Source organism: Diprion similis, chromosome 8, assembly GCF_021155765.1.
Source record: "Diprion similis isolate iyDipSimi1 chromosome 8, iyDipSimi1.1, whole genome shotgun sequence".
NCBI lineage: Eukaryota > Metazoa > Arthropoda > Insecta > Hymenoptera > Diprionidae > Diprion > Diprion similis.
The window spans coordinates 15599909-15622588 of NC_060112.1; the positions used below are offsets into that span (position 1 = coordinate 15599909).

General features: G+C 39.8%; 1 protein-coding gene across 2 annotated transcripts in view; it reads right to left on the minus strand.

Moving 5' to 3' along the window:
* Positions 1-15135: 15135 nt before the first annotated feature.
* The window catches only part of LOC124409338 (lysine-specific histone demethylase 1A), a 215924-nt gene continuing 208379 nt past the window's right edge, over positions 15136-22680 (minus strand). For both annotated transcript variants that reach the window (XM_046886895.1, XM_046886896.1), the window contains exons 11-14: positions 18487-18779; positions 18183-18395; positions 17905-18115; positions 15136-15464 (exon numbers count right to left, since the gene is read on the minus strand). In XM_046886895.1, coding sequence (XP_046742851.1) covers positions 15277-15464; positions 17905-18115; positions 18183-18395; positions 18487-18779 — 905 coding nt within the window. In that variant the 3' untranslated portion in view covers positions 15136-15276. The remainder of the gene's footprint in view (positions 15465-17904; positions 18116-18182; positions 18396-18486; positions 18780-22680) is intronic.

Here is a 22680-nt window from a genome sequence, read left to right on the forward strand (position 1 = left end):
GGAGTCTCGTCAATTGGACATGCTAAACTTGAAAAAAAAACCTATCATTCAATGTTGAATACTAATACGTACTCCGTAAATATTTGCATACGCATGTATATTCATTACATTTAATCGACTAGCAGCCTATTATACTTATACTCTCAACCAATTTGTGTGCAGAACGATTTGCGGTTCTTTTCATTATAACGGTGACGTGTTCCAGCGTTTTTTAGAGGACGCCAGTTGCAGGCGATATAGCTATAAGCAAAAAGATCACCTCTTGACTATTTATCTTGCTTCATGTCGAGGTTAATGCTTGAAAACAGTGAACCTGCACTCTAACGAAGAATCTCTTCTTGTTTAGAAAACACGCATCCGAAGCTCGACTATAGAATTAATACTTATTGCATGTCGGCATTAGCTTGCAACTTGACAAGAATTACATACGCACATATATTCACACGCACAGGTATACATAAATGAAGAATTATTAGAAATATTAAACGGAACAATAATTGTTTTGCAGTGTAATAGATTCACTTCAAAAGTACATTTAATGCATTATATATTTGTTTACCGGGTAATTCGCATACAGTTGAAACATTTGTTGAGTACAACGTATAACATGGGATACATATTTGAATCAAGATATTGCTCGAGGAACGGTGAGTGAAAGACGGTCGATGACGAGGATGATGGTTCAGCAGAGACTCCTGGTTCACCGGGTGTACGGAATGGGCTGATTCCACGCCGGTTGTTCGACGTCTTTCAAAATGGCATCATCCACGGATCTCCTTTTGCGTCCAACAGCATTGGCCAATATAACCTTGGACACAGTACCGTCACTCAGTGCCTGTTTTCCAACCTTTTCCACGGCATGCCCGATCCTGTGCAGGGCGCGATGAAACTTGGATTTTCCCTCGACAAATGAGCCCGTGCACAAAAGCCCGACGAGAAGTACAGCAAAAATTACTCTGGTGTTCATTATTCTGGCTTGATTAATCGGTCGTGCCTTTTCTTTTAAACTCGCTGAACTTCTTCTCGAGCTGAGATGATGCTCTAGTAGATATTCTGACTTGACTGGTAACGAAGAGCAAGTGGATACACATTTTATAGGTACCGTATCGGTCAGGTGCCTTCAGGGGATTTACCGTCTGGTTCTGCTGATAAGCTGAATAACTGAACAGCTGTAATTCCCCGCGTTCAATAGCGATTGTTCGATGTCAATTATGTCTTTCAACTTCGCAAAAGTATGAAATGCATAGGCTGGAGAATGTGTTTGACTCATCAGGGATTTCGTGAATTCGTTACTCCCGGTGGATACCCGGGTAATATAAGGGTTTAACGATGGTATAGCTATATATGGGACAGTCCAGTACATTCCTTGACGTCTCGGATTTGGCCCGCAATTTTTTATATGATTGTTCTCACTTGGAAAAGCACTAATTTTTTTTTAGATTTTTCCGACACGGTTCGAATTTTCAACAATATTTCAAAACTGTGAAAAATCTCTCCACTCCGGCTTAAGCTTAAGAATTTTGATATCTGACACATGATTTTTCAGAATTTTTAAATTGTGTCAATCAATCACATGGTTTTGAAATATTGTGGAAAATTCTAACCGTGTCGAAAAAATCTGAAAAAAAAAATTAGTGCTTTTCAAAGTGAGAACAATCATATAAAAAATTGCGGGCCAAATCCGAGAGGTCAAGGAGAGTACGTAAGTTAAAATGAGCTGAATTGCCCCATATGTAACATGTTGCGATCGATCATCGCCTGATTCGTGGATGTGATAAACTAAAAATTTGAAAATTAGCACTGCAGCAAATGCTACAGCAAGGTTAATCGATTTTTCCAAAAACTAATCGTTTTGAAAAAATTAAATAGATAGTAACTCTGATTCTTGTTCAAATGTACAGGCTTCTCCATGTTCAAATTTGTACTATTAAGGCTATAAGACATTGTGCAGATAAATATAAGAGACACCAAAGAAAGTCAGTCTTTCACAAATTTGAGACGATACAACGTAAATTCACCTCAAACGTTGACTGCTTCCAATTTAATTAGAATTTGCTGAAGAAAATCGATGTTCTCTGCCCTTTGCAGTCGAGATCTGCCTGGCCCGAAACTCGGAGCTAGGGATTACTACGGATCAGGATGGAAAACAATGAACAACTTACAAAACGGAAGAGCAAACTCCAATAACAATGGTTGACTCGACAGACTTGGGACCTTAGTGGCTCAAGAGTTAAGCCACGGTTTACGCAATCGGAGAACTTATTTCGGTCGGTTCGATTCTCTTGCGACCAATGAACAGGGTTTCGTATTTTTGTTTCCCTTGGCATGGGTACAGAAAATCAATAAACTTCCTCGGCTTGCAATGAAAATTCATTATACCGTAGCTCATTACCTCAACAGTTTGAAATATGTAATTGTCAACATAATAGCATTCTTCCTCGAAGAGAATGAGTTCTTGTGCATTTTCAACAGCGCACTTTATATCACGGTAACTCGGATTGTGCTGGGATAAAAATTATGTCAGCCAAGAAATACTGCGACATTTATCGATACAATAAAAAGCCATATTCTCAAAGCCACCGGCGGGTGAATCGGATTCTCGGCCAATAAGGGCTGCTGTTTTTATTACCCGGTAACAGTGGGTACCATACTACCCTGTCTTTGCCCCGGCTTTCAAGATACTCCTTCGCGCTATGTTACTAGTCCAGGGTTATACGTAAGCTGCTTTTGGCGCCTTATCCTCACTTTATCCTCTGCCCTAGCAGCGGTTTCGATTCACAGTTTTTTAGTGTTTTCAAAGGAAATCTTTTACGCCTGCATTGAACGTCTCGCAAAGAATAGTATCCATCTACGCCATCTAGACGTCTCGAGCCAGTGAAAGGTACGCGTAAAGTCTAACAATATGACAGTTTGGTATTTATTTTAATTTTGAGATTGACCAATGATTTAATATGCTTGCTATGCAGATGCGGAATCGTTGATAAAAATAATCGAATCCTTTCAACGGACATGGTATAAATGTGCACAATCATTGATCCAGCAACAGCTCTCGCAATCAATTGCAAGATAATTATTCAATCTATTCATCTTTCAATCCTACCCTATCGGAATAATTCTGCAACTTCACAGCCTGCAGGCCATGTACAGAAGAAGTTTGATAAAAAGTACCAACCTGGCGGATGTACCTAAGTATTTGCTACAGAAACGAACGCATCGTTGCAATATAAGAAATAAAAGAATTTGGATACGCAGTTAGTCACTAATCAATCGCATTGTCTGTTTAACAATCAGCGATTAATCGATTATGTAGAAACGGTACGACAATCCGCACAAGATTTTTCGATGCGGAGTCACGACGTATATCTTTCAATTGTACGTTACTCGGAAAGATGAGTCAACGAAACTTCACGTTCTGATATTACCAACATTCGCGAGTTAATAAGTGACAGCGCAAATCAAGTCTTGGCTTCGAATTATCTTTCTTTTCTGGCAAAGCTACGTCGTCATCTCCTCGCTGGAGAGTTTAACGCGTATATACCAGAACAGATTTTCGACTCAAAATAGAATCGTATCGCAGAATAGTGAACGTACTTCAATAGAAAGTATGTTATTCCTACTAGACACACACATATGTAGATCGCTTCTATGCACTACATAACCCACACAACGATCATTCAGGATTACGACTACGCATCATGTACGTAATTGAAAATCGTCTAATTAGTAATTCAATCCTCGCAGCAGTATCAAAGAGCTCATGCAAAGCAACGGATTCAAGCGTAAACACTAAAAGCCTCAATCTCTACGTTGAGTTTGAATGTATGAAGCTGAATTTATTGCATCTAAACTCAATTTTCAATCAATTTCAATGCTAATTTTTGCTTTACCTACGTGTATACGTTAACCTAAGTTATTCAACATGATTGCGAAGTTATGTTGATCAAACCACAAGTAGAACATAAGCAAGTGAACAAGTAGAACTGTAGATGAAATATTTTAATTAGATGTGATAAATGTGACCTCTGTCTAATTAAAGACTTTTTTATCCTGGAAAATATGTTTTTTCATTTTTTAAACAGCTACCACAATGTGAGATTCTTCAAGTAGGTATAATAGATATCGATCCAAATTCGAAACGATTTATTCTCAAGTCTTCATAGCAAAATCAGAATGTAAATTTTTTTAAATGTACCTATATATACATTCTTATAATTACAACCTCGTTCAAAAAAATTGCCTAGCCAATTGAATACTGATACTACTCAGTAATAAAGTCAATTTCTGGGATCGAAAACAAAATTTCTTCATCTGGAAAACAAACAAGTGAAATAAAAAGGCAACATAAATATCAAACGTTTATAATTGCCGTTATACGGCTTGTATCAAAGCGAATTTTGATGCAATAAAAACTACAACTATGCAAAGATATTGAAAATTGAAATATCACACCTATTGGTAATTGAAAAACGTCTTTGGGAATAACGGATAGAGCTCGTGTAGATATGCCGATGAATAATTAGAGCCGAGAGTGGATGTCGGTAGTGCTTAAAGATCTGAGCCATAAACAGGTGCACGGCCCTATAAGCTACAAGACGGGGTGTCACGTTACCTCGCGCTGCTCAGACAGACAAGCTCTAATTAAATTATCTCCAATTTCCGGAAACTAGATAATAGCGACGCTCCTCTGCATCACTCGCCTCCGCTTCTGGCGTCACGACGCCGAGGGGCGGGTTCTTCGCGAGTCATTTCCCCCGGATTCTGCGAGAGATCTTGTCAAGTCGAGGCGACAATGCATCGTTTCTCAAATTTCCCATAGAAGGTTCTGCACTTCACGTTTCCATATGATCCTTGGCTGGCAAAATTCCCTGTAGAATTATGCAATACAGATATCTACAATAGGGTGTCCTTTATTTAAGGCGTTGACGAATTTTTGGTGCAACAAAATGAGAAAAAAAGTTTTTCCATGTTATTTCCAAAAGAAACTTCGACCACAAAGCGGAGTATTTTACAGTTGAGGTAAAAATCTGAAAAAATTAGGCAATTGTTTTCTAATTATTTGAAGTTGATTTCGGGGGTGGGGTGGCAAAAATTCGTCAAAACCCTAAATAAGGGACACCCTAATCTACAAGCGTCTGCATCGAGCTATGCCAGGTTTTAAATTGCGTTCAATTCGTCAAACAGATCCCGTTTCACGCGGTATCTACCTGCGAATTACGTTGTAATGTGACAAAGTCCTGTGCCGAAGGTATTACGCGCGCAATTCCAATTATGCCCGCCTACATTGACGTTCGCAACATTAATCCATGATACAACACGAAGCGTCGTAATATCCGAATGATGATTACCGCTTCACCCGTTTCGATTACCGACTTTGTAGTCCACCTGCTTTTTTACACGTCAAACATCATGCGCGACGTTGATTCTCTGTGGTCATAAACAGGACGAAGGTTCTCAGATTTCATTGAAATAAATTCATAGCTCCGTTATATTAGACAGCCCACCAATTCCAATTGCCTTAAAGTACATAGATACAAATTCGAAATCGAGCAAACAATTGCTTTAATAATCGTGCGATAATATTTCGAGCTGGCATAATACTTTTTGAATTATGGAAACGTCGACGTTATAACAACGCCAAACGCTGTTCGAATCAGATTACGTTAGCGCAGAGGCTGATTCAACATACGTATTATGCAATTATGTATGCCTTACGGCGGGTTTCCAACACATGGCTCATAACTATAATTATCGCATATTATCTATCGATGATTAGCTGTCGTTTATTGGCTAATTTTGGCAAAGGAGAGGAGGGCGGGCACGCACGCATTCACATTACGGGTAGTAAATGTATAGTTGATTATTAGCCAAAGCTCCTAATGGACTCGACGGACATTACCAATGATAATTATACGCGGATTATTATTAATACCAGCATAATGCGGATTCTATACCTGAAATGACGATATACATAACGACTGTACGATGTTACAAATGCATAATCAACGCTCAGCCCCCATTTTCACACGACGATGCAAATATGTTGCATATTTCATATACAGATCTTTGCCGCATGCCCGTTTGAATATCTGTAGCTGATCCATCAATTACTGGTTTGATACTACCATAGGACTCGAATATTTAACCTGGGGTTGTGTTCCAGTTACTTACTTTGAATTTCGGTTCATGTAACCGGATTTCTAACGCTAGATGTCAGTTTTCAAGAACTGAATCGAGAGAGGGAGTGAGGCGTTTGTGGTAGAATAAAAGGAAGTTTTTGAATAAAAGAGGGAGTGGGCGTAAGGATCTAGTGTGCAGAAATCAAGACAGACGAGTGATGATCGAGTTCGGGGCCACATTTGATGGTCAGATTTTTGGGAAATTACGGGATAAGTTGGATCACATTTGGCAGGCATATTCTGAAAAACCGGCGTATTAGATGCGGTGATAAAACATTTTCTCTTAATCTTTTCTCTATTACGAACCTTAGCAATTGACGACAAGAAGCTGATTGGAAAAAAATAGAGCATGAAAAGCAAGTGAGTTGCAAAAGCTTTATGCAACTATTTCAGCGATACTATATAGAGATTGAGACAGATGACGTCACTCAATGCTAGAATTAGAAGGAGTAGTGCGTTGTTGATTTAACAATTATGCAGCTGCAATCGGTTGTTGGTATTGGTGCTGGTTATTTCCTGAGAATATACGCTATGGATATTAGATGTATCTATATATATGTATATAAGTATGTCTATACATGGGATCGTAACTGCATAATTGAATTTTCTGCTGTTTATACGCTCGGATGCTGCTATGCGTCGTTTTATTAGGTACTTGATCGAACGGACGAACGTGCTGTACAGAATTTTGAAGCATGAATAAATGAACAGAATATAAGATCCGGATCCAACAATTTTGCAGAAAAGCTTTTCCTCTAAGTCTTACTAAATTGGCATCGAATTGCAATGCATCTACATGAAGTTGATAAAATTTGCATGATTGCGGTAGAACATATTCGAATTCTACAGCGTGGGTTGAGCCATTCAATGAGATATTGTTTGTTCGTACAATTGAGTGGATGCAGAACGGACTACCTTGCATCGAATGATAACAAGCAATGCAAATCAATTTTTCACAATAAATAACTGATTATTAAAGAATTTATATTGAAATGCAGAGTTGAAAGAAAAACAGGTCATGTGAATAAGTTTGTGAACCTGTTCTATATCTATGCATATGAATCTGTTGAAGAAGACTGAGACATCAAGTACGTGAAGCTAGTTCGCAAAACATGCCTATGGGCGACGGGCAGTCTAGGTACGTGTAAGCAGTGGTAAATTCAAAGCGAAAAGGCCGGAGCAAAGTCTAAGCAGTCTGCGAAGAGCGATTATCGACGCTAGTTAGGCAGAAGCCTTCAATGAACTGAACTCCCATGAGATTTGAGGGAAGAGAAGAGAGCTGATTAATGATGTAACCAAATTAATCGATTTCGCCGTGGAAGACTAAAATTGGCGAAGCGAGCTCGGCACTGGTGCCGACAGATAATTAACACCAGGTGACCGCAACGTCAACCATTTTCGAATGGCTCGCCATAAGAGATAACAAGCTCATCAGTTATTTGCTGCCCGAAATCGAGAAAAAAAGAATATTCACACACTTAAGTTCAAAGACAATCTGCCACTCTAAAAATAGGTGTGCAGTGTTACTGTTCTAGTTCTCACCTCTATTTTTCTTATTTTCCACAACGCATTTCCACCTGAAAATTTTCAGTTCTATCTGGAAATATCGAACACCGTTTTGGTCAGACTTTTTCTCCTGATATTCGCATGAACAAGAAGATCCTCTAATATTGGATTATTCAAGCCGCGCTTAATCATTCCTTTTACAAGCTTCCGCGCCCGTGAGCCAATTTAAAATCAGCTCCATGTACCAATACGATACATACGTGCAATACACGTACTGAAGAGTATGAGGAAAAAAAATCGCCGCACACGTACATATCGATCTTTCGATCTGCTACGGACGCTCTGATTAATGAACGGTAAAACGCCTCGGCGTAACGATTAATCAGGGGAAAAAAATCCCTAAATTGAATACGCGAGAGACGTTTTCCCTGGAAATAGAAAGAGTCATCGGTTCACTTCTCAGACTTAATATCTTCATGCGTGCTAGGATACGGAATACATAAGATGCGACCGTTTCTGTATCAGAAATGATGATGATATACCAGGATAATTATAACAAGTATCGCGAGGTCATTAAACTCACGAGGGTGTTGAACCCGAAACCGGGCAAAACGAACCTTTACTCAAACCAGGGATCAGGTTTGTTACCCGAACTTACGCTCTTTAGCGCGCGATGAGTAACCCAAAATTTCATTTTTGCGGTTGAAAGTATTCGCAGTGTAGGTATAAACGTGAATTCGAATAGATAAGTTTTTTCGAATCGTACAACTTGCTCATACTATCTTATGTTTGATGTATCACCTGGGATTATATCGCTTTGTAAATATGTATAACGAAAAGTAAAGTGTTATTCTTAAGCTAAAGTTGAAAAAGCCAATTGAAGGTTGTCTGGCTGACTGCGCAAGATTCAAAATCCGATATCTTTGTTACGTAAGCTTCGAAATGATATTTTTATTTACTTCTTACCTGTTTCTACTCAAGGGAACTTAGAAAAGTACATTTAACTGACAATTACAAGTGCTCAAAGATAGGCACACCTCTTGAGTGACTGTACAGTGCGCCTGCGCATAACGCAACTGCGCATGCATGTATGTATGACGTGAGGCAAGTAAATATAACTTAAAATAGGCGTTCACCGACAGTGAGAAAGTTTAATTTTAATGCGTTCTTCAATTTTATTTCACAGTTGCAACCCATGAACGGATGGATAGTAAATTTACACATACATAAGGCGACGTTTTTCTATTCCTCTGTTATCTAGAAAACTCGCGGATCTTAAATTTTATTAAAATTGCTCAACTTTCTGTTCGCAAGCTAGAATGAATAATAGCATTATTGATGGCCTTTATTTTTGCAACACATTTGTTTTTCTATTTGCAGAGGCGTTTGCTGTTTCGGACTGTGAAGCCATTACCCAAAACGTGTACAAAGGCTACGTAACGTCCAATATTCGTTATGTACTTGAATTATTGAACTGGAAAATTTTCATCATTAAGTTCGTCAAAGCTGCGAGTCTTTTTACTCGCTGTAACAATACGTTCAAAAACATTGTGTGAACTGATGTTAGTACAGCTACCACTACGGATTGAATTCGCAGAAATTTCAATGTAACGCGAGCGATACAAACTTCGTTCTTTTGACACGTACAATCTCGGGAACTTTTTAGAATACCCAGCGGCATATTTTCTTTCTATACCCTTGGTTTCTTATTATTCGTAAATACGAAAGAAACTTTCCCAATATGCTTCTGCTTTCATGGAATACACACAAATTTCGAAGATATATTGACAGATGATATTCCGGAGGACAAGATTCTACGAGAAACTGCAAGCACACCTTATTCGATTCTCTTCATTCTTGCATAGCTAGCACTATTAATCACAACGATGATTTGACCAAAATTCCATTTCGCAGATTACCCCGACTGTTGCAGGATTTGCAAAACAAAGATTTACTTTCTTATAGAACTTTGAAAGCGTTTATGCCCATTATGCAACGGCGAAAAGTGTATCATGTACGGTATATTCAACCGTCATGTATTTTTGTAATTAGTTTTACAGCGTGGTATGAAATGATTGTGGAATTTTTGGCATAAATGATGCTTTCTTTGAAAAACAGTCGATATAATTTGAAATTGTTCATAGAATTCTCTGATATTTTTAGATTCTCTAAGTTTTAAACAATGATGCACAATAGAAATCCGATCTCACTTTGACACGGCAAGTGTTTTAATATGTCTTATAGGCAAACCGAGTTGATTCGACGAGTGAATAAAATTCCAGGGTAAAAAATCTCCTCCTTAACTATGAACTGTGCCGTTATTGCAGAACTAAACTGGTACCGTCATCTCTCGGCAAATCGCGGAACTGTCTCAGCTGCACATCTCCTTGTCGGTATCGGGCCTTGGGATCCATAAACTCTGAATCGCGTTTCGATTTTGCAAGTGTACGAGTACTGACTGACTAAGATCTAACTGAAGCAGATTGCATACAAATGTTCGTGACCGAAATATATTTTTATACACAGAACCACAATTTTGGATTAATTTTAAATTGCATGACTTTTGAATGTTGATACTTATAAATGCAGGAAAATGATTGTGTCGAGATACGACATAAGGGATTCACAGCTTCTGTACTACGCTTCGTTACTCAAAGTTTTAATGGTATTACAAGTCAACCAATCGAACTCCTATCACTGTACACAGTAGAATATCTTTTTTCGCGAATTTCGTTGAATATTTAATTTTTGATATCTTTTTGCAATCTTCTTTGCAGTTTAAAACTTTTAAGGATACAAATGTTGTTGTACATTACGTACGAAACGCTAATGAGAGCACGAATTCCAAGTTTAAGCCAGATACTAACTGATCGATGTTTTTTTAACAAACAGCTCTTTTTGCAACGATGCATCTGAGAAAACGATAAAAATAAATCATGAAGTCATTAAAGGTAAATTACATGAAGCTCAAAACGTAACTTGACTTTATGGCAACGAATGAATAATTCATGAAAGTGAGTTTTATCGGGGGGATAGAAATTGACAGTTATTATACCGACTGAATGCTATTACACTTACAATTAGTTAAAGTAGTATTTACCTATAAATCATCCTACATACAACATATAAAATTGTAGACTGGGTATTTTCGTACCTTCACCATGTACCACACTATTCAAATTTCTGTGGATTAAAAAGTGCTCATGATTTCACCGATCGCACAACAAATAAGTACATGAAGTTATGACAGTTTTGGGCATGTTCTGTACGTACGAGAGAATGATTTTATAGTACCAGGCATATATTTAAAATGAATCATCCATTTTCTGTGTTAGTCGTAGTGGAATAATATCTTTGACATACAATTAACACTCATTTTCGAATATTTTCAGCAATATTCAATCAATAAGAATATTGTTGTATTTGAGATGAGCAGCTTTTTCATTATTGTTCTCGGACTAAGGGACAAGGTGAGGCAACGACTTTTAGAGTAATAAATTGACCAAATTTTTTTCCATGAGGTTATCTCGGTCATTTTTAACAATCTTAGTATCAATAACTTGCATGTTAACAAAAATGTTACGTTGATAATAAATGCATGTGACTCACAATCAGCACTAATGACTCGGCTTTTAAATTTCGGAATGTGATGAGAAATACCCACCTAAGAAATAGTGGCAATAACCGGCAAGACTTCCCCCATGCTGTGATACGGATCGGATACGTTAAAGATTTCCGAGCATCCTTTCGACATACTTTTCGACTACACTCATAAGATTCTGCGTCTGTGCTGGGTCCCGCTGTAAAATTAATTTTACGAGATCAACGGTGTTTAACTTTGTTGCTGTTGTCATTCACCGCAGTAATAAAGTGAGTTTTACTCTTTTCGTCCTTTATCCACCTCCAAATACGATTCTGGATCCGGTAGCGGAATGATCTACCTTTTTTACGTTTCATTTTTGGCAATAATTGACTCAATAGAGGCATATTTCTTGAAATGTTACGGCGTTCTTAATAATACTGAATCAAAATTTCAATATTATCGTGCGGGGTCACACTGCGAATAATCGGATGAGTATTTCACATTGCACACTTAAGATTACAAAGAAACGTAACCATGCATTGTAGGTCGTGTAAAATCTTTACAGGTAGATGTGGAAGGGGTGCAGTTGTTAATATAGATGAAAGTATGTATCTTGGCGATATAATCACAGTTGTTCGAATAAACTGAGCAGAATTTTCACCTTTCGCAGATTCGTTCTACATTTCGATCGAAATTCAACCGTAGTTTAGTAGACTGAATATAGCAGTAAGTAAAAAATATAACGCAAAAAGAAAGACAGATATTCAAGTTAATAAAATACCCCATAACTGCATACTTAACACGCTGACCATGGGACATAAAAATCACATAACATTTGAAATAAAGAAGTTGATTCGATGCAAAGACCAACACCGCGTTGTTAATATTGTGAGACTCCCTCTCGAGGAGGCCTTCCACTTCGCCGACTGGACGCACGGGAATTAAAACGACGCTTGTCTTGTCACGTGGGTCCTGCAACTATCAGATTTCACCTCTGCCATTAATTTTCAAGACTTTTATGGGCCAGTTCCATTCGTTTGACTCCGTTTGAGCCCGTTAACGTCTCCTAGCATTCGTCGCGACGACCGCTGAAGAGTTGAAACGTTTAAAAAAGTTTTGTTGGTCGACCCGAAAAAGGGACTAGAAACCGACGCGATTCGCATGAACGCGATATTTTGCTGGGAAATTCCGAGTGATCGCTGTTTCAATTAATTGCGAAATGGAAACTACGACGAGTTCATAACTTTAAAAAAATTTCTTTCTAAACGTGGCGGATATCGGATATTCACGTACTTTTACGTGAAAACTTTATTCTCCAATCTACCCCGATGAGCCTGGAAGATATGCAAGGCAGGAGACTTTACCTTCTGTCAGGTGTGAGTTTCTAACGAGAGAGACCTGCGATCTTATAAATTTAATTAAGATTAAACACCTCGGTAAGGCTTGTAGAGAATGAGGGCATGCATAAAATTGATTAATCTGAACGAAATTCTTGCAGTAGCACACGACAGCATGATTTAGGCCAATTCCATTACACCGAGGAAAGCAGAGACGTCCCGAGATTTGCTTGGACGAGATCAGTTCCGGAACTGACCAAACTATAAATGGCGATCGTCGGCTCTGGAGGAAATAACTTGCGGAGAGAATATAGACCAGGATACCTATGTGGACTACTTTGGAATGGACGACAATCCTTTCCGCTCACCGTGTCACCGTTAATTTTCTCGTCGAGGACTGCAGCGCTCTTTGAGCCCCTATATTTTCTATTTACTTCGTTTCGTCCTTTGTTTCGTTCATATTTACATAGGAAGACAAACAATAAGGTGTACAATTACGTCTGCCGGTGAATAGAAAACGCCGAAGAACTAATAGTCAAAGAAAAGAAACAAGGGCACGTGACAGGGTGAGATGAGAGAATAAAGGAACGAAGGAGAGTCTGAGAAAGGAAAGTGGAAGAAAACACAGGAACGAATAGATAACCACTACCCATCTCATTCAAGGAGAAGTAACGAAGACGACAGTTTGATGGACTGCGGTTGTATCTACCGTAACCAAGACAAACTGTAAATAGCCCCTTTCCTGGCAAACAGCTGAAATTAAGAGTTACTACCAAACCCTGACCGCTATGTCCGTATTAGATTAGATTGCGCTTAATTTTTTCAATCTGATTGGGCGTCCGATTAATTTGCTGTTCAATTAAGAAAATTGTGACAAATTTAACGGATATAATGAACACCGCGCGATTTTTTTCCGCCGCTGGTTACTCGTTCTTCAAAAATTTACGAAAGGCGATACTTACTTGAGGGAAATGAATTGTCGTCCTTGCATTAATGTAATAGCCAAACGTTTTATTTCCTGTGAAATGCAGTTTTATTCGATTAAAATTGAATTTTCTTACAAGAACAGAGCGAAAGCTGTAAAAAAAATTATTTTTTTCATGTATTTTCTAGTGAGTGAAGAACGGAACATCAGTAAAGAAAAGTGTTCCCAGGAAAGATTACATATATACACCTCTTCTTTTCTTGATAAAATAATTCGCGAGTCCGATGTAAGGAATTTATTCCTGGTCCGATGATCTTGAATTTGTGTATTTCAGACCAGTGGTTTAAACATTCAAGCAGTTGCACGGTAGAAAAATTTGATAAACATTCTACCTTGATATATTTATTATCTTTTATTACATGCCATTCACCAGCGATATTTATAATCTGAAAAGCAGCATTGAAATCTGTGGAAACAAACTGACACTGAATTTTTCTACGGAAAATACGGATGCGTTTGACGCTTCAGATTGGTGATTAAAAATTTCATTTGAGTAGGTAAACAAAAAAGAGAATCTTTAGTAAGGATTATTAGCGGAATGTGTTCACTGTTTATTTCCTTCATTAATTACAGTAATTATAAATGATTAACACAACATTACTGCATTTACGGAATCTGGTAGATTAGTCATTCGTTGCGTTACAATCTGACAAATTTCACGCCAATCATTGCAAAAATTACGATGCACCCGCATCGAAAGCATTCTGCAATATTGCGTATTTACAAATGCACGAGCAGTGAAACGTTAACGCTATTTCTCGCCGGATAATAAACGATAATGGAAAACGTATGATGTGTTGACATATGCCAATAATTAAAAGCAATTAATTTTTAATAACATCTGATACGGGTTTGCTGATACCTGCGTGCAAACGACTTTTATACAGAGCAATACAAAGCGTGATCGATCGGATCGCACTATTTCAGTTTAATAAAGAAAAATAAGATGAATACATAACAGAGGTTAACTTAATATTTCCTCTTACTCAATTTTTGTGAATATATGTAATCGGAGCAATTGTATGAATTAAAGTTTGTAAAATACTTGAATACCTATGTCGGCAGTAATTGATTCAATTTTTTTTTTATTTCATATCCCGCTAAGCAAATGTTTTGCGGTCTGCAAGGTATGTGCAAATTTCGTTAGATTATAAGAATAACGCGTAATGCTATAATTACCTACTGTAAAACTTTGTAAGTTGTTCCTATGTTGAAATAAAATGTCGATATGTAAACGAAGGTAAGTAAGACACGGGGTCAATCGACATCCATCCCACAGAGTATAATGGAGATGTACCAATGAATCTGGTACATTATCAAGTAATATCTAAATGCTAAGGCAGTCACGCGGTAAAACAAATACCTTCTAATAATAACGCTATAAGCATAATCTCGTGGGTAAAATGCGTCCGCAGTTTTTCAACTGCAATCTCAAAAATGGCGCATTCATAAGCATGCAAAAAAGACATGACTCCTGTCCGGAAGCAAGTGTATTTGATTAAAGTCTACGCTAAATGGACATTCGTCTAAATCTTTCCGTGTATTTTCATTACCAGACACAACCTAACGACGTTTCTTCCAAAAATGGCAATAAGAATATCACACGGGAATCCGCCTCGGATCTCAATCGACAATAACGATCGGAGATCGCGAGGCCCCTGGCGATGAGATGTTTCTGGGTGTCGGGCGCTACGGCGTTCCGCCCGGCGCTGCGGATGATGTCGTTACGATTCCGGCCGTGGAAACGACAGGCGTCGGCTGCGTCAGAGGGGCGTAAGGACATCCGGTGAGCTGGTCAGCGATTCGTCCACCCTCCCTTAGTCCGCTGAGAAATGCGCCGTGCACCGTTGCCGGATAGTTGCGAATTGTGTGCTCCCCTGAAACCGTTGGAAGGGATTTAGGGAGAAGCGAGAGGGATGATTTCACGATCGGTGTCGAATATCCCGGGGTTTTCACGGTGAGATGATAAAAATGAAATTGGCAAAAAGGCGTCGCAGGCAAGGCGACCCGCTGGAAACAAACTGTCCCACCTTCCCGATGCGTTTTTGCGTGTTAAAAAGAACGAGGAACGCGGGTCACGTGCAAGACATACTCGTGTAGTCGTTTGGGTTGATCGTTATTTACAACCGACCGTTCAAACGTTAATGTCACGCGTGTCCCTGGTTTAAATATATGACGTAATATACCGCCTAATTGGTGCTCGCTTAACGTAGCCGGCTTTCCTCCTACGTTGCCACTGCACTAAACCTGCACTCTCCGAGGTTCGATAGATTTCGGTTCGTCTCTGGTTACCGGTCAGAGGCACGTTCGTTAGTTAGTAGATACGATATGCCAGGAAAGAGAGAAAGGCGAAATAATTGAGGAGCTTCGGGGTGAGATTAGACCGCGGTGTAGAAATTAAAGCGGGCGAAGATCCGTGCCGATTATCTTACGCTCGTAGTAAGTTTCCTGATTATTCTGATTAAAATACACGCTGTTGAATTACTGAAGATATCCATCGTCGTTTGTTAAGATAAGTTAAACTAACCGCTCAATCCGCTAGATCCACGCGTGGACCTGATGATGATTCATTTTTCAAGAGAATAATTAATGTCACCTCTTAAAAAGATTTACGAATTACCGAGGAACGAAACGAGAGAAAAATAAAACGAGGAACAGGACGGATATTCTGGGGGATGGGGATACGCCCGTCTTAATTTGCGGGGAAGCTATTAGCATATTCAGAACGCCGAAATAAGTTAGAAAACGATATCCAGGCGAAACGGAATTTCACGTTTGAAAATAATTTCATTCCAAGTAGCTCTTTCGAATTTCAACTGTGGGCAACACCTGCAAATTCGTTATAAGCGATACAATTTTTTGAAACATTTAGGAGAAAAAAAAGAGGGAGAAAACGAGATGTAGAACAGAATGGTGGATATTTCTTTTACCAAAGGAAAAAAATGGGAGCAACGTGCGTTGTATTCGTGGAGTATGAGTGCCTTTTGACGTTTCACCGATTCCTGAAGGTTGGGATCGTCGCAGCGGTTGTATAAGTTGAAAGCAATTTCATTTTCATTTAGAACCGCACTTACGTAAATGAGCGTTGACTTTGTCTTCGAAGTTACATTGTCACAAGTAATTACTATTTATCAATTACCGGGAAATCATGAGGCAAATGGAAACTCATCGTCAAAACGACAGCTTCACCACTGGTATGAATTTAATTAAATTGTTTCAACGTTACAAGGGAGGCAGCTGCAGAGTTTCTCAAATTTATTTCGAGATCCACGGTGATTATAGTTGTCCAGGGAAGATTGCACAAGTTTTATGGATTCCCTGTCGGCCTGTAGCATGAATTTTCGGAAAGCCTAACAACTTCGAAAATGTAGGGACAAGGAAACATGTATTTTCAAACAGATTATCAAATATCTGCGAGTTTTGTTGCGATGTGTGTATGAGCACATTAATTGTTATAATCGGTGCTCATTGTGTGAAAATAGTGATACCGTTATCGAGTTTTTTTCATATTTGATGAGTTGGGTCGGTTTTGAGGACGATTCTAACTGAAACCTCACGATTCAATGAAAAACATTTGCTCGTTTTCAGAATCAAAAGTCTGAATCCCAGCAGTTTTGCCGGAGTAAAGAAGGTTGAATCGCAACGAAATTCCGGGGAGATCGATTCGTTCAAAGTTTGCGAGAAAGTAGAGGAACGGTTCGCTGGAAGATCGAATAAATGAATGGCCGACTGATTGTGAGACGGGCAGGAAGGAAGACAGGCGGATGAAAGGTTGATCTCTCTTCCTTTGAAATGATGGAATTCAAAGGGCGAATTATGCAATCGGGTAATCGCTCGTGAATGTTACCTCATACGTAAAATATTCAAATTTCCATCCGAGACGGCGCGGCGGTAGCTGATATATAAGGTGTACCTGTCAGGTTTTTCACAATTCGCTTTTCCCGACCGCTAAAAACATTTATGCTTTCAAGCGTTCTGAATTCAAACGTTCTTCAGGATTTGTCGGAAAAAATTCCCTAACGGGCTCGTATTCCGTTAAAACGGTATAATAAGTATCGTTGACATTGGCCTGGTAATACAATACGAACTTCGGCGACCTATCGGATGGATACAACGTGACAGTCCAACTCAGCGTGTTGAATCTTATACGATCTCCTTATCCTCGATTGCATCTCATTGATGAAATATATACACACTACTTTTCAGCTCGCGGAAATTCAAAAACAATGATTCTGTACCAGCAAGACCAACCGCGTAAAATTGATGATCCCCGAATTGCGAAAAACAGGAAAGACAACGACGTCACGACTCTCATACCTGCAAAGAATAAACGTGGCTGAAGAGGTGGAGCCCCAGGTGGGTGGTTCGGAGGAGCTGGAGGAGTGACGGGTGCCGCGAGAAGGTCGTAGTCACTTCCGGAACTCCCGACAGCAACAAAGCTGTACGACCCTCGTGCCCAAGGGTCGGCCCTCCATCTGGTAACAACGCTTTCGCGTGGCTGAGGCACAACTTGGTTTCCAAATATACCCTGTCAAAGGAATGAGGATTAAAAATCGTCAGTACGAAATGCCCAGCGTCTTCATCGGCCAGTCTACCTTGAGGACGGCGATGCATCGACCCACGATAACGTCGTCGCTAACGTTCTCCATCACACAAGCTGCCTCGCCAGCAACGAGAGCTAGTAGAACCGGAGCTTTGTATAGGTTCCAAAAGAGGAAGAGCTCTCCTCGGGACGCCGTCGTGCTTCCGACGTGACCGAAAAGGTTTGCGGTGGGGTCCCAGAAGATTCGTTCGAAGCAGAGCACCACCTGAAAGCCAATCCCGGATTGGTTAAGCCCCCGTTCTTCCGCCGAGCAAAGGCTTGTTGTTTATATTGTTCACGGTGTTCCAAGTCCTGACCTTGTTGAGGTTGCCGAAACCGAGACGCTGGATCGCCTGTGACTTCCAGTCGGGAAGGGGTGGGTTGAAGGCAACCGCCGAAGGCTGGGCTGAGGCTTTCAGGACTCCCAGAGGAAGCGTAACCAGGACTGCGTCAGCCTTGTGGACCGTGTGCGCTGTGTGCGGACTCCTCGAGGGCGCGGCCCAGACCTCGACGCCATTTGGACCGTAACGAACGGCTCTTACTGCAGTGTTTAGTCGAATGTCGAGTCCCTCTGACAGGGCCACTGGGACGCAAGAATAACCATTGCGAACTGGAACAGAACAAGTTGGTTTTTGTGTTATGTTAACGGGGAGGAAAATTATGGCGTAGGTAGGGCGAAAAGGATTGTTGATTTTAAATTCGCTGGCTGACTTCAGATTTTTCTGTGTTTATTGGAACAATGGCCAGAGTACGAGAGTATCTTCAAAGGTATAATTAGGAGGACAGTAGAAAACGTAGGAGGTGAATATGTATTCTTGTCTCATGTAGTACATATTTGAAGAGAAGCATAAGTTAACCTTGGCAGCATCACTCAATAACCTGCAAAAGTTTGCCCCAAAGGCAAAATTCGAAGCGATGCGCACGTCAGTGTGGTGTTGTATGGAATATGCAGCGGCAACGTGAGTGAGATTGCCATGGTGCCGCATGAGCAGCCGCCCACAGGATCCTTCGACTTGAAACCAGAAGATTTACCGAGCTAGCGTATTTCGAATATTTGAATTACAATTGCCTATGAATCATTACTTCCACGTGAGGATATTCCTCAATGTGAAATATCGATTCTTTTTATGACTCGGACATAAAACAATTTTACACGTTCGAATGCTTACATAAATTCCATGCCTCTCGAAGATGCAGGAAGCAGTTCTTTCTCCCTCTATTCTTCTTTCTTTCTCTTTTTTTTTTTTTTTTTTTTTTTTTTTTTTTTTTTTTTTTTTTGTTGAAGCTTTAGCATACACGAGTAGTGGGTGCAGATTCGGCATCGGGATGATAGAGAGAAGTGAAGAGAGTTAGAAGCCAAACGAGAGGGAGTAGTAAGTTAGCTCGCCTCGATAGAGTTTCGGCGTTCGGCGAAAAAGAAAGAAAAACTTCTTCACTCATTTTCTATCAAGAAAACACATAAATTTTTCACGATTGGGACGAAAAAGGGCAACAAAAATTGTTCAACAGATACGCCAGGCAAAATTTACCTTCGAATCATATTGACGCTCCGGACCGCGGCTATAACGACTGCACCTAAACGTCCAGCAAATCGAGCAGAGATTATACTGCTGTACTCAGGCGGTACTGTAACGAGAATCACTTTCTTCAGGCGTATCGGCCCTGAGGTTCGAATTATGCAACAGTAAATCAAACTGACTGACCGTAATTTCAACTAAAAACAAAGAATCAGTCCAGCAACGGCTTATGAATAACGCAAACTTTACTGCTTCACGAAATTTTCTTCACCAAATGTTCTGTGATGCTCATTTCGAGACGGAGAAGTGATTTGTGCATTGCTTGAAAAATGGAGACCACATATCCCGATGGGCGGGGAACAAAAATGCGAAAGACTAAAAAATCTACGGGACGAAGTCCCGAAAGTAAATTACCGACAGTTAAAAACGTAGAAAACCCATAAATATGAAATGTTGACTTGTAGAAAAATAAAATTCGATAACGTAAAAATGTATAAATAAGTTTATAGCAAATTTTTCTATTTTGAAATGGGCAATATTACGAAGGGAATAATATTGAATTGTGAAAATACCGAACAGTCAAAACGTCAAAAAGTGATTAATTCTTTGGTCTTTCAAGATTTTTACCCCCACTCACTCCGATGTACGCGTCACGATTTATCGGAATATGCTTCAGTACAGCATTCGATAAGTTTGTGATTCAAAGTTGGTAAAAATTTTGCCAAGGCATTGCTCGTACGTCGTGCTATATCAGCAATTAAAGTTGCCACTAATACACCAACAGCAGTACGGCCAGTGTACACCATATTATTCCATCGATGGTCTGACAATGAAACGAAAACAAAGTGGCCAGTGTGAAGGTGAAGTTCATACAATCTTGAGTCGACAGAAGGTTGTCCGACGAGTCAGCCGGTCAGACTCGCAATCACTGGGAGTCCGGAGTGTCCGTTGAGGCCAGGTTATATACTCGAGGCAGAGTCCGGTTTAGAGTACCGCAACGACTCTACCAATGACTCCTCCGTATCAGATCTACGCTGATGGACGTGCCGTGATTGATGTACTGTTCACACACCACACGTCTATTCCATTTAAATAATAAACGATTATTAGACTGGAATACGAAGCCATTAGAGATCCAGAGGACGCGGATGCCCAAAGGTCCAAAGGCTCGAAAAGCCGGCAGTAGTCGCACCCGACCATTCGGAGACATTCGAGACTCTTTATTTGCTGGTCGATTGCCCCTCGGATACTTTAGATTGTTATCGAAGCTCAGTCAAGAAGAAATCCGGCGAGTGTCTGCGTGGCCCGGAAGCTCCACAACTGATTTGGAACGACGTTTGAGACGAACGTACTATACATAGCGTGCACTTGAATTTTTCGCAAAATATGCATAGGATAAGGTAAAGGGTAATACGATCATGATCTTTGGCAAACTTCAGACGAATGTGTCCAAGTAGTTTTTATCTGGCACTATCCCATGTAATGATGAAAGTTCATCATTTGAAAAAAATTGGAAGGAGAGTGAAGATGATTGTTACAATGAAGTTGGAATTAACGTCTCCTGTGTGGTTATTTTTTTTTTCAGTTCTGCCCTCGAGGATAGAAGTGAAGTAAGTATCGAACAGGTTTTCCTTTTGAATAAGCCGATAATCTATCTGTAACGATGCAATAATACTTGCACTAGTCCTGCTTATTGAAAATTACACTTACGAATACAGTAATTTAAGAGTAAATATATGCAAGTGTACCTATCAGCAAATTTAAGCAAATCTCGATTGAAACAACTTAGAATGACCGGCTGCCAACAGGCGCTGTACGCATATGTTCGATTCCCTCACTCGAGATAATGTAGGCGTGCTCGACATTCAGCCCATATAAGAACATACTTTTTATATGTGAGAAACTGGGTTCAACCATAAAGTTGTCAAAATTACATACAGACGCAAGTGTAACACAGTTAGAATCCAAGGTCGTAGTTTGGAAATATTTTTTGTAATCAAGAATTCGTTACAAATTTTTTTTTTCAAATTTCCCGACAAGATTGTGTATAGTCTAACGGTAGTTATAACTACTTGTTTTAAATGAGATCGAACTAAAGAAGAGTTTAAGAAAAACAATTCAAATAAGTCAATCTAAGGTGGAACGGAGGTCGACGATAACGGATGGGCTGGTTGGTTTCGAATTTGAAACCTTCTGGTTATGTGAGTTGAACGTGGAAGGCTATAGTGTCTTGATAAAACGAGCTTGGTAAAGGTTGGGTAAGAATAACAATTTACTAGTTCAAGTGGCATCAAGATGCAACATTAAGCCTTTTCATTACAATTACAACACGTAAATCTGAACTAGGAAGTCAGTATTCTCGTAATTACACGCAAGCGCATAGTAAACCCTCTAATCATGATACACACGTGTCTCTGCCCTGGTATTAATTACGTTGATAGCTATTACGAAGCCGTACCGACGGATATTCCATGTCAAATCCCATTTCGTTAATTCAAATTTATGCGTATAATCCGTCGAGCGTTGCTATAGTCATAATTTAAATTAGCACGGTGGGTACAGTCGGTCTTGTTGGTCACGCCGTTAGCGAGGCCTGTAAGTCCTGGCTATCCGGATCCCCTCGCCCGTCAGGACAGCCATTTTGGTTATCAGACGTAATGGTTACAGGAATAATCAACCCTTTTGGTAGGCTGGCGTTTATTGCCAAAGCTCTTTCGCCGGACGATCGAAACCTCACAATGGCTACCGTGCGATTTGATTTGGCGTGATTTTCAGTAATCATCAATTAGACGCCTGATTTATTGCGTTCCAGTAAATTATATAACGGTCTGCATTAACGTCCGCGGCAATCAATAACCGTATTTGTGGTCCGGTCGATGCAAACCGTCCCGAGAGCTTCTGTAAGGTTGAAAAAAGACGAGAGAGAAGACCTGCAAAGGTTTATTGCTGGAAGAAAGGATTAACTGAGTGTTGAAGTATCTACCTCAGAACGTG